Raw genomic sequence first — 12,362 nt, 5'->3', positions numbered from 1 at the left:
AGAAAGTCCTACTGAAGAAATTGATTCTTTTTTCTCCATTTTTCTCTTTAAGGATATAACCTCCTCCACATGGATATGCATACACTTCGCTACCTTCAGGTAAGTAATTTTAGTCTCTTAATCACTGTAGATGTTTATACTTAGCGGTTTTGTAGACCTTTCTTGCATGGGGTTAACTTTGGTCTTTCTTTAACGTTGGTGCACTTGTTGTTTTGAGGTTGCCAGTACTTTGGTTCAGCGTTACCAGGGAGCAGGAACCCGGAACTCTTGAGTACCTACTACTCTATGCTTATAAAAAATCAAAAAGGCAAAACCCTATACCTGTCTAATTCATCAAATCAATTCCTCTTTTACTATAATTTTAAACTCCTTTCCCTATATAATCGTGCAACTTATTTCCCTAACTAGCTCCCCAAGTAAAGAAAAATATAATTAATTATCCCTGTTCTACTCCCTCCCCAAATAATGATCCCAGAGTTTTAAATGGTCTCAGGGAAACAAGTTCTTTATGACAGAACTTACTGAGTAATAAACACCACCAGAGGTCTTAAAATCCTCTGTCCAAAACTTCTCACAACAGCTCTAAATTCTCTGAAACTTTTAAACAAAATAATTACTTTTCCTCTTTCCAAAGTAATTTAATTTAGCATATGCAGGGTTTTTCTCTCCTAAGTCATTCACAAAAACCCTATTTAAGCTTGACAGCAAGGACTGTGTACTTAAACTGTCACTTTAGTCATGTGCGACTAGTGTGATCAATTATTACATGCACAAGCATATTCAGGTTACCAAACTGGTAATGCTTGTAACTTTAAAAGCTTTCACCTTAGCGCTCAGCTTCAGTCACCACTTTAAAAGCCATAAAACAACGCGAGAGGCTTTTAAAAATTAGTTAACTACCTAAAGACACACTCTTACCACACAGACCACTCTTAAATTTCTCTTAATCACTTTCTGAACGGTTATCCCCCTTAACAGCTGATCAGAGACCTCACCGCAGGTCTGCTCAGCATCAAAACTACCACCCAACTGCCCAGCAAGCCGTTGCCAAGGCAATCAGGCCAGCTTGCTCAGCTGTTCTCCCAGTGATGTCACTTTAGAACCTTCTCCCTAGCTCTAACCCTCAGCACACACACCCAGGTAAAACCCCTTTTAAAGGGGACACACTCTTATTTTATTTTATTTTTTTCCAACCCTTTACACTTGTCCACCTAATAAAGAGATGTTTTTAAAAAAAATGAGCTCCACGTATATTTTCTTTAAAAAAAAAAAAAAAAGGAGGTATAGTGCATGATGAAAGCAAAAGTAAGTAATTTGTGTGATAATGAAAAAATCACAGCAGTTACAGTGAGGAAGCTGCAGGGCAATGGTTCTCAAGCTTTGAGTTAATTTTCTAAAGTAGTCCCAGAGGGCTTGTGAATGAGTCACAAGGAAAGTTCCATTAGGTGAGTTGAGAAACAAAAAATAGAGAGAGAAGGAGAAAGAGATTACTATGAAGTGACCCCCCCCCAACCCAAAAAAACCCCCCAAACAGTGCCCAATTCATCCAGGATCTTTCCTACAGGTACTGACATTCTGTGATGAATCAGGTCCTTTGTGGGGAAAAAAACCCCATAAACATATCTTACCTTTGGATTCATTATCCCTTCTTTTTTAAAGGAGTTATAAAAAATGTCCATAGAGAATACCTCACTCCAAAGGTATCCATAATATTGACCATCATAACCACCTGCCAAATGCCCAAAGGTAGCTGGCATATTAGTACCTGAAAGTGGGAATAAACCAACAATAAGTTAATATCAGAGCCTGGTGTAATTTCTCCTTAAGTAAAACAGCAGTGTACAGGAAAAAGATCTAGATGTCATCATTGATGATACACTGAAGTCCTTGCTCAGTGCACGGCAGCAGCTAAGAAAGCAAATAGAACATTAGGAATTATTTGGAAAAGAATAGAGAATAAAACAAAGAATATCATAATGCTTCTATGTAACATCTCAAAACTGTGTACAATTCTGGTCAACGCATCTCAAAAACGATACAGCTGAATTAGAAAAGGTATAGAGAAAGGTGACCAAAATGATCAAGGGGACAAAATGACTTCCCAAAGAGAAAAAGCCTAAAGGGGTTAGGGCTCTTTAGCTTAGAAATGAGGCTGCTGAGGGGAGATATGATAGAAGTCTATAAAATACGAAATGAGTGGAGTGGAATGGGTAGACATGAATCACTTGTCTACTGTTTTCAAAAGTAGCAAGCCTAGGGGAAATGCAATGAAGTTACTAAACAGTTCTTTAAAACAAATCAGGAAAATATTTATTCACTTGCTACTACTATACTTAACACTTCTATAGCGATACAAGGCATACACAGCACTGTACACCATACACATAAAGACAGTCCCTGCTCAAAGAGCTCACAATCTAAATAAGGAATACTAGAAGGGACCTTAACACACAGTTAAGCTCTAAAATTTGTTACCAGAGAATGAGGTAAAAGTGGTTAGCCTAGCAAGGTTTAAAAAAGAGGCTTGGACAAGTTCCTAAAAGAAAAGTCTATAAACCTGTTAAGGTGGACTTGGGGAAAATCCACTGATTATTCCTAGGATAAGCACCATGGAACAAATACTCTCTTGGGATCCTGCAAGGTATTTGTGACTTGGATTGGCCATTGTTGGAAAGAGAATACTGGTCTTTGTGGACCTTTGGTCTATCCAAATACAGTAATGCTTATGTAGTTACATACTATTTCACCATAAAAGCACAAACGATGAAGTTTGCTACTCTAATCTGACAAAGATGGAGACATCTCTGGCTCCACACATACCATTATAAAATCATGCAGTTTGCAAAGGGATGCTTTACATTTGAGAAGGGATGCTTTACAGTACTGAATGGCTTCCAGAACTCAACCCTAGCACTCTAGATGATTTATACATTACATCCATTTTCTTGCCTATGATGCCTTTCCTTATATGTCCGAGTATACTGTTAGCTTTTACTTCTACCAGGGATGGCTTACGTGGTAAGCCAGAGATAAAAGCTTTCCTCAATGGATCGTTCATTCACACACAGCAGCATAATCTTTCTCTGCTCCCGTGGCTGTTTTTGTTTTTTCTGTGCTCCCTCTACTTCAGGATGAGAAGTATAAAAGAGATGAGATTCTGAGAAACAGGAAGTATTTCAGCTCACATTTCAGAGCTGCTGCTCAGCCAGAGGCAGAGGAAGCACACACACACAAAAAAAAAACAGCCATGGGAGCAGAGCAAGATGCTTGTTGTAGGGTTCCTGCTGAAGCAGGTAGAAGAGGGACTTAGGCTGATGCCAGGAGACTGCAGATTGGAAAAGGGACTCATGCTGGAGAGGGAGAGATTAAAGAAAGTGGCTAGGGGTGATTCTGAAGGGGCTGGAGGCTGATGCTGAAGCTGGGGCTGGTGACTTGGAAAACAGGGCTGGAAGCTGATTGTCATGAAACACCTAGCCACCCGCCTGGGGTTACCCCGCGGCCACTTAGAGAGTCTATCCCCAGCACAGCTAAAGTCTGCCTGCACCTGCTGCTTGTACTCCACTAGTTCCCTCCTTCCACCGACTGGGTCACAGCCACCTCTGGGCAAGTCTCTTGCTCTCAAATTAGTAGTAGAAATAGTAAATTATCTCCAGTGATTTCTAGGTTACTGGGGGCCACACTCCCAGTGGTCCCACAGTTCCCGGAAGGCACTCACAGACCTACTCACAGATTCTTTATCAGTCCAAACAGCAGAGTCAACAAACAAAATTGTTCATTGTCTAAATATTGAACAGTGGAACAAAGTGCAATCAGCAAACAATAACAGATAACTGAAATATGGATCAATTATAACACTAACTAAACATTTGTGTAATTCCTTAAGTATGTGGGGAGATCAGGGCATATAACTGTTCACCAGCTACCAAATATAACTGTCTTTTACAGGGCTTCAGCAAAGAGCTCTCTCTCTCTTCTCCCAGACTGAAACTGGAGCAAAAGCCAGTACAATTGAAATGAAAAAAAAAAAACCAACTCCTGGGCCAATCAGAGCCAAGTCAACAACAACATTTGAAAAAAACTGGTTACATCACTCAGGCATTTCCTTATCTGTGTTAACTAAGGAAACAAAGGTCAGTTATTTGTAACAGCTTAAAACATAACATACACCACCTGCTGGCCAAACTAGAAAAATGAACTTCAAGATTTAAAAAAGGCAATTTTACAGGCTTAAAACACACTGTTCTGTCACACTGATCATGGAAAAAGTGAAAGGAGGACAGATACTGTAAGTGGGAGCAAGCAAGGAAAGATGCTAGGGAAGAACAGACAGGTATAGAGGAAAAAGGAAAGGTGAGAAAGAGGCAGAAGGGCAGATACACAACATGGGAATACTGAGACCAGGGACTCAGACTTAGCCAGATACTCTAGGATTGGGTAGGAGAGCAGAATACAGACTCTAAGATTGGCTGGGTATTGAGAACATAAGGGGAGACTCAGGGCTTGAGTGGGATTGTGACTGAAGACTTGGGGACTGGGTAGGATGGAAGAGTGGGCATGAGGATTAGGTTGGGTGTGACAGCTTGAGCAGGCATTGGGCGCTAATCCTCCACAGACACAGCCAAGCCATAGTGTAAAGTAAAGCAAAAACTTTTTTTGGGCTATTCGTCAAATATATTCTGAGGCCTGTTCTCTTCACAGGCCTGGTAACTAAGAAGTAAGCATAGTCATCTTGTAACTCAGTTCCATAAAAAGGAAAGGCTACTGCTAGGGTACAGTTGGTCACTTAAAGTTCAGTATTAAACAGGGAGAGGTCTGGTTCCCGTCAGGCCACACGGTCAGTATTTTCCAATATTCAAATGAGAACCCTCACACCTTGGCCATTTTTCTGGTTCCTTATACTTAACTTGTGGAGACATACTCTGGAGACTGTTCTTTTCTGCTCTGGGCCTCTGTCTTGTTCCTGCTCTGGGATTTTACTTCCCCCTGGCTGGTCCATGCCCTCCTAGCTAAGCAGTCTAGAGCAGTGGTTCTCAACCTAGTCCTTGGAATACACCTAGCCAATCAGGTTTTCAAGATATCCACAATGAATTTTCATGAGATAAATTTGCAAATACCACCTTCATTGTATGCAAATCTATCTCAGGCATTTTCACTGTAGGTATCCTAAAAACTTGACTGGCTAGGTGTGTCCTGAGGACTGGGTTGAGAACCCCTGATCTAGAGCTAGGTATTTCTTAATGTGGCCTTAAGTGTACTTAAGTGGAACCGGGTTTATTCTACAAACTCGGTCACAGTTGGGGTATAATGGGGACTAAGAAACTGAGCAAGGAGGACAGTGGGAACTAGGCAACTGGATTAGGAGTATGAGTAGGACTGTGGGACCGAATTCAGAAAAAAAGCGGCGAGATAATTTGAAGGACCTGAAGAGTCTAGGGAGGGGTTGAGAGGCAATATACAGGAAGGGGACAGGTCTTTGAAAGAAGTGAGAGAGGGTAGAAATGGGAGAGGTAAAGGGATCAATGGAAGACAAAGAAGGGAATGAAGGTGTACAGGGGATGAGTGGCAGGAAAGGGGTTGAGGCTGGTAAGGGGATGAGAAGCAAAGGCAGGTATATGAAGCTGGGGAGGACAAAAGTACAGAGGATGGAAATAGAGGACCAGGAAGTGGGTGAAACATAGGAGGTAATAAAGAGACTGGGGAAGGAAAACAACACAGGAAGGGAATGGGATGATTACAGAATAGGAAATACAAAGCTAGTAAGTAGGTACAGAGGGAAAGAGAGAGACTGAGCACTGGAGGGGGGACAAGAATGAATGAAATCTAGCTACTGGTAAATAAAAAGGAGGATGACAGTAAAGGAAAAAAAAAAAGAAGGCACAGACGGACCAACCATCAGAGAGCTGGAGGTGGGTTAAATTTATAGACAAAAAGCAAGTGGAACTGTGGAGCAGGAAGAAGTAGCTGATGGGCTAGGGGCAGAAGCAACAAGAGAAGAGAGATTGGATTAAGACATAAAGTGACTGTTCTCTACAGGAAAATGACAGAGGAAGGGAATGGGATTATTAGAGAAGTAAGAATAGGAAATGCAAAGCTATTAAGTAGGTACAGGGGGAAAGAGGGAGACTGAGCACTGAAGGGGGGACAAGAATGAATGAAATCTAACTATTGGTAGATAAAAAGGCAGATGACAATAATGGAGAAGAAAAGAAGACAGAAGGATCACTATCAGAGAGCTGGAGGTGGGTTAAATTTATAGACAAAAAGCAAGTGAAACTGTGGAGCAGGAGGAAGTAGCCGATGAGCTAGGGGCAGAATCAACAAGAGAAGAGAGACTGGATTAAGACGTAAAGTGACTGCTCTCTGTTCTGCTCCATGCTCACCCTCTCCCCTCCTCTTCCCTGCAGACTGCCTGGAAGGGACATGATGGAGCAGAGCACGCTTGATGCTCTGGAGTCTGAAAAGAATGGGCAGAAATACATTCCAGGCAGTTCCCCCACAAATTAAGCCCTGGAAGCCTGAAGGAACATAAAATGGAAATCAGACCCTGGAGAGACCAAGCCAAAATACAATGATCAGAGAACACAGTATTCTCTGGTGTGGGACCATGCTGGTGGCATGAGCCCTGAGATCTGTGCAGTTCATACTGCAAGATTGGCCTCAAAATGGGATTGCAAAAACAAAAGTTGGCTCAGGGTACCACAACCCTTTGAGCTGGCACTGACTGCTACATTATCATACTTATATCACATGATCACAGGAGTTCAGTCATGACCATTTACATGTAACTATTTAGCCAACCAGGACATTACCGATTCCAATCCCAATCCCTTCTTAATACTCAAGATGAAATGGTTCAAGGTAGGATACTAACTCTGTGGGCATAACTGAAACAAGAAGCAGAAGCCCAAAATGTGGGAAATCTTATGAGATGAAGACAATGGACCCAATATTCAGCCCACGGAGGTAAGTGCCATTTCTAAAGAACATGGATATCTGACAAAAATCTCACTTTTCTGCTTTAAAGGGCAAGTCTCTGAAACTAAAAAGGATATGAAGCAAAACTTTAACCTTCATTTCTGGTATTCAGGAACTTTGAAAATTTGTTGCCATGTTTACTATATGGTAATAAAATGGAAGGTGGGGGGGGGGGGGGAATAAAAGTGTGGCTATTCCAGTTTGCATGAGTTGCAATCTCCCTTGGCTCACTGGACCACTACTTATTTTAGGCAGAGAAAAAGAAAAATGAAGAAACTGAATTAGAAATAAATTGGCAAAGCTCCTGGTCCCCTGTAATTCTGTTGCTATGACTAGGGAACCTGAATCCTCTCTCCCTCCCACGGGTTATCTCCCCCTTTTTCTGCCAGGAGCCAGCCATAAAGTTATGCTTTGAACCATAAGTACATAAGTAATGCCACACTGGGAAAAGACCAAGGGTCCACTGAGCCCAGCATCCTGTCCCTGACAGCGGCCAATCCAGGCCAAGGGTACCTGGCAAGCTTCCCAAACGTACAAACATTCTATACATGTTATTCCTGGAATTATGGATTTTTTCCAAGTCCATTTAGTAGTGATTTATGGACTTGTCCTTTAGGAAACCGTCTAACCCCTTTTTAAACTCTGCCAAGCTAACTGCCTTCACCACATTCTCCGGCAACGAATTCCAGAGCTTAATTATGCGTTGGGTGAAGAAACATTTTCTCCTATTTGTTTTAAATTTGCTACACTGTAGTTTCATCACATACCCCCTAGTCCTACAATTTTTGGAAAGCGTGAACAGACGCTTTACATCCACCTGTTCCACTCCACTCATTATTTTATATACCTCTATCATGTCTCCCCTTAGCCGTCTCTTTTCCAAGCTGAAAAGCCCTAGCCTCCTTAGTCTTTCTTCATAGGGAAGTCGTCCCATCCCAGCTATCATTTTAGTCGCTCTTCGCTGCACCTTTTCCAATTCTACTATATCTTTCTTGAGATGCGGCGACCAGAATTGAACACAATACTCAAGGTGCAGTCGCACCATGGAGCGATATAACATCCTCACACCTGTTTTCTATACCTTTCCTAATAATACCCAACATTCTATTCGCTTTCCTAGCCGCAGCAGCACACTGAGCAGAAGGTTTCAGTGTATTATCAACAACGACACCCAAATCCCTTTCTTGGTCCGTAACTCCTAATGTGGAACCTTGCATGACGTAGCTATAATTCGGGTTCTTTTTTCCCACATGCATCACCTTACACTTGCTCACATTAAACGTCATCTACCATTTAGCCGCCCAGTCTCCCAGTCTCGTAAGGTCCTTCTGTAATTTTTCACAATCCTCTCGCGAGTTAACGACTTTGAATAACTTTGTGTTATCAGCAAATTTAATTACCTCGCTAGTTACTCCCATCTCTAAATCATTTATAAATATATTAAAGAGCAGCAGTCCTAGCACTGACCCCTGAGGAACCCCACTAACTACCCTTCTCCATTGTGAATACTGCCCATTTAACCCCACTCTCTGTTGCCTATCCTTCAACCAGTTTTAATCCACAATAGGACATTACCTCCTATCCCATGACCCTCCAATTTCCTCTGTAGCCTTTCATGAGGCACCTTGTCAAATGCCTTTTGAAAATCCAGATACACAATATCAACCAGCTCCCCTTTGTTCACATGTTTGTTTACTCCTTCAAAGAACTGAAGTAAATTGGTCAGGCAAGATTCCCCCACACTAAAGCCGTGCTGACTTGGTAATCCATGTCCTCGGATGTGCTCTGTAATTTTGTTTTTAATAATAGCCTCTACCATTTTACCCAGCACCGACGTCAGACTCACCGGTCTATAATTTCCCGGATCTCCCCTGGAACCTTTTTTAAAAATCGGTGTTACACTGGCCACCCTCCAATCTTCCGGTACCACGCTCGATTTTAAGGATAAATTACACATCACTAACAGTAGCTCCACAAGTTCATTTTTCAGTTCTATCAATACTCTAGGATGAATACCGTCCGGTCCAGGCGATTTGCTACTCTTCAGTTTGCCGAACTGCACCATTATGTCCTCCAGGTTTACCGTGAATTCAGTAAGTTTCTCCGACTCGTCCGCTTGAAATACCATTTCCAACACCGGTATCCCATCCAAATCTTCCTCGGTGAAGCAAAGAATCTATCCTATCTATCTATATGTTCCATCTTTGCATGCACCCTATGCTGCCTATTAAAATGTTTTATTATGTATTGTGTTGGGTCCCATACCGTATTAAAATCCCCACCCACCACCATACACTCATTAGGGTACCTAAGAAGCTGTGCTATCAGTGAGTTATAGAACTGTTTATTGGGTGCATAAACATTACATACCAGCACTTTTTGACCCTGAAAGTCTATTTCAACCAGAACATATCTTCCCCCCCCCCCCCCCAGATCCAAATATATAGTACGAACTGCCGTTGTCACCCTTTTACGTATTAGCACCGCTACTCCTCCTTTTCTTCCCTTGGCCTCCACCGATATACATTTCCCTACTCACCACATTTTTAGCTTAGCATGCTCTACTTGGTTCAGATGTGTTTCTTGCAAAAGAGCTATATTGATTTTGTGTCTCTGTAAGTGCTGCAATATTTTAGTCCTCTTTATGGGGGAGCTAATGAGGCATATTTTCAAAGCACTTAGCCTTCCAAAGTTCCATAGAAACCTATGGAACTTTGGAAGGCTAAGTGCTTTGAAAATATGCCTCAATGCCTCCTACATTCCATGTAACTAGTCTGACCATCTGCTGCATGAACATTGCTTATATACAGTATCAACATATATCCACTTATTCTCCCCAGGGTGACGTCCCAGCCTCAGCTCCATCACGGGTAATTCCAATGTCGCTGCACACACTCCTTCTTCCCTCTCTTTATGACTTCCCTCTCACCTATATTTCCACAAGTTCTACTCTCAACTTTCCTTAAGAAAAAATTATACATCATAATGAGCCCCCCTCCCTCTGGCAGTATGGATTTTTAAACTCTGCCAAGCTTCTTAACTATTAGTACTTCACTGTAAATCTGTGACTGACTGGGTTCCTAACCAGTTGCAGTACATGGTATGATCTGAATACAAAGTTGCATCATAGTGAGCTTTGGAAAGACAATTTGAATAACAATAAGAGCTGCTTTGCTCAACATCTTTGCAATTCCCTCAGGGGGAGGCTGCCCAAGCAGCTAATATATCTGTCCCCCAGGCAATCTCCTCCTGAAGGATGGAGGAGCATAAAACCAAATATTAGCATTCGGATTGTCTTTCTAAAGTCCACCATGATATAAAAAATGTATTCACGTCATGTCTTTACCTTTGAGTATTGCAAAAAGATGCCCAGTGCCGACTGAGCAGGTGGCTTCTTTTAGCCGAGGCAGGCCTTTCAAACAGCAAATCAGGAATGGATGAGGAGGGAGATGGGGCTTCCCACAGGGCCAGGTGGGAAGGGAAGTAGGTCTTTTAGGGGCAGATTGAGAGAGAGGCAGGTCCTTCTGTGACGCCTCAAGGCTGGATTGAGAGGAAGGCAGGCATGACCCTCAAGATTTCTCTGAGCACCTTGGGGCAGGCCTTTCCATATCCCTAATGTTGTATGCTAATAAACTTTAATCAATATTAAAACCATCTTATACTGTTGCTAATAACAGGGACTTTTGTGGGATGACCACTAACCCGGCTAAAGAACAGATATTACTTATAGAACGTCACATAGCTGTGCATCCTCCTTCACTGATATTTATTATTCTCAACCATTTCTCCCCCTCTCCAGCCTCTGTTGTTCTTTTATACGTATGGTAAATTTCACTGATATTTGCCAGCATTTTGTAGGGGGAAAAAAAGCATTTCCATTCTCATTACTGTGGGGACTAAGTTCTTCAATTAGAAAATTTCTTTTAAAGTTAAACGGTATTGTTTTTTTTATTTTTCATAAACTAAAAACACCATTAATCTGACTGAACTTAGCTGAACAAGTAACATTTTCACTATCCTATTTATCATTCTTGTTGAATAAATATATATTTCTGAATTTAAACTGAGGAGCAGTTTTTGTATGGCTCTTCCTGTAATAAATAGAAAGAAGGCAGAAACACATACCTGGGGTTGGAGAAATTCCTAGAATCTCTTTACAGTGCTTGGCATATTCCTCTGCACTGTCAGCAAATGATTTGGTATGAAGGGACTGGTCAACCTTACTCAAAACAATTTGGCGAAGAGTCAGAAGGCCTGGCAATTAAGAACAGCTATTTTAGAACAAGCTACGAAGTCAATTAAGAATAATCCCAAGGGGCAGGACATTCACTAGCATTTACAGCTGTATCATGAGGATTTAAATGGCTAAGATAAAGCCAAGAAGAAAAAAATTAGGAAGAGGAAAAAAAGAAACAGGGAAGAAAGCAGAGAGAAAGGAAGGAAGGAGGGACAGCCAAAGCACATAATAGAGTAAAAAAGACGAAAACTAGAATATAATATTACTTTTGCTCAGTTTGGCTCACAGAGCAAGTCAACTGTCAAACTATTCAGCTCATCTAATTCTTAGCTTTATCACTTTATTCTGAGATTTATGTATAAATAAGCATTTATTTGGCAGCCTGATTCATAGTGGTAACACTGCAAGATTACTGCTAGGGTCGCGGTGGCCACTTTGTAACCTGAGGCTTTAACAGCAAGAGCGAGTGGACATAGCTCTTGTTCCCATTACACACCAGGGACCCTACCAAGGCTAGAGAGGGGGATCTGGGTGGTGGAGGAAGTGTCTTCATGCCAAGGGGGGGGGAGGTGGATGGGCAGGATTCCTTTGGGGAGGAGATTGGAGACTGATGTGGGGGGGAGGAGGAGGATGGACCTGGTTCTGCTGGTGTAGGCTATGTGGGAGCAGCGATTTTGAAAAGCTGCTCCCTCACAAAACTGAAGGGGTATTTTTACAGTTTTTCAAAATTGCTGCTCCCACTACAAGTGCAGTCCTACATCTATTTTACAAGAGGCTCCTCTCCCACTGCTTCTCAAAAAACCCCTATCAATGACAGTAGTGAAATCTCCTAACCTCTCTATCCCCATCAAGGTCCAGTAATGTCAATCATCAACAGGAAGGTGGCAAATTCAAAATGGTGCCACCTGACACTGCATCATACTCTGAATCACAGATATTTGCCTTCTATACGGTAGAAATGACGTCACGTACTTCCGAGTTCGTAAAGACCAATCACTGGAAGGGAACGCTGCAGAATTGCCAGGCAACGGAACGCGACGTCACACGCATGAGGGTGTTGTCATCCCTCCCTTCCAGTTCCAGGCCCCCTACCTCCAAATTTTAAAAGTCAACTTCACTTACGAAGTCGGGTTTACGGCGGCCGGCAGCA

General features: G+C 42.1%; 1 protein-coding gene across 4 annotated transcripts in view; it reads right to left on the bottom strand.

The window, feature by feature from the left end:
* The window catches only part of NLN (neurolysin), a 173,018-nt gene that overhangs the window by 21,352 nt on the left and 139,304 nt on the right, over window positions 1-12,362 (bottom strand). For all 4 annotated transcript variants that reach the window (XM_030193203.1, XM_030193201.1, XM_030193204.1 and 1 more), the window contains 2 exons: window positions 11,101-11,229; window positions 1,629-1,765 (listed from right to left, as the gene is read on the bottom strand). In XM_030193203.1, coding sequence (XP_030049063.1) covers window positions 1,629-1,765; window positions 11,101-11,229 — 266 coding nt within the window. The remainder of the gene's footprint in view (window positions 1-1,628; window positions 1,766-11,100; window positions 11,230-12,362) is intronic.

The sequence above is a fragment of the Microcaecilia unicolor genome, chromosome 2 (assembly GCF_901765095.1).
Source record: "Microcaecilia unicolor chromosome 2, aMicUni1.1, whole genome shotgun sequence".
NCBI lineage: Eukaryota > Metazoa > Chordata > Amphibia > Gymnophiona > Siphonopidae > Microcaecilia > Microcaecilia unicolor.
This window is presented reverse-complemented; position numbering and strand designations above follow the sequence as displayed.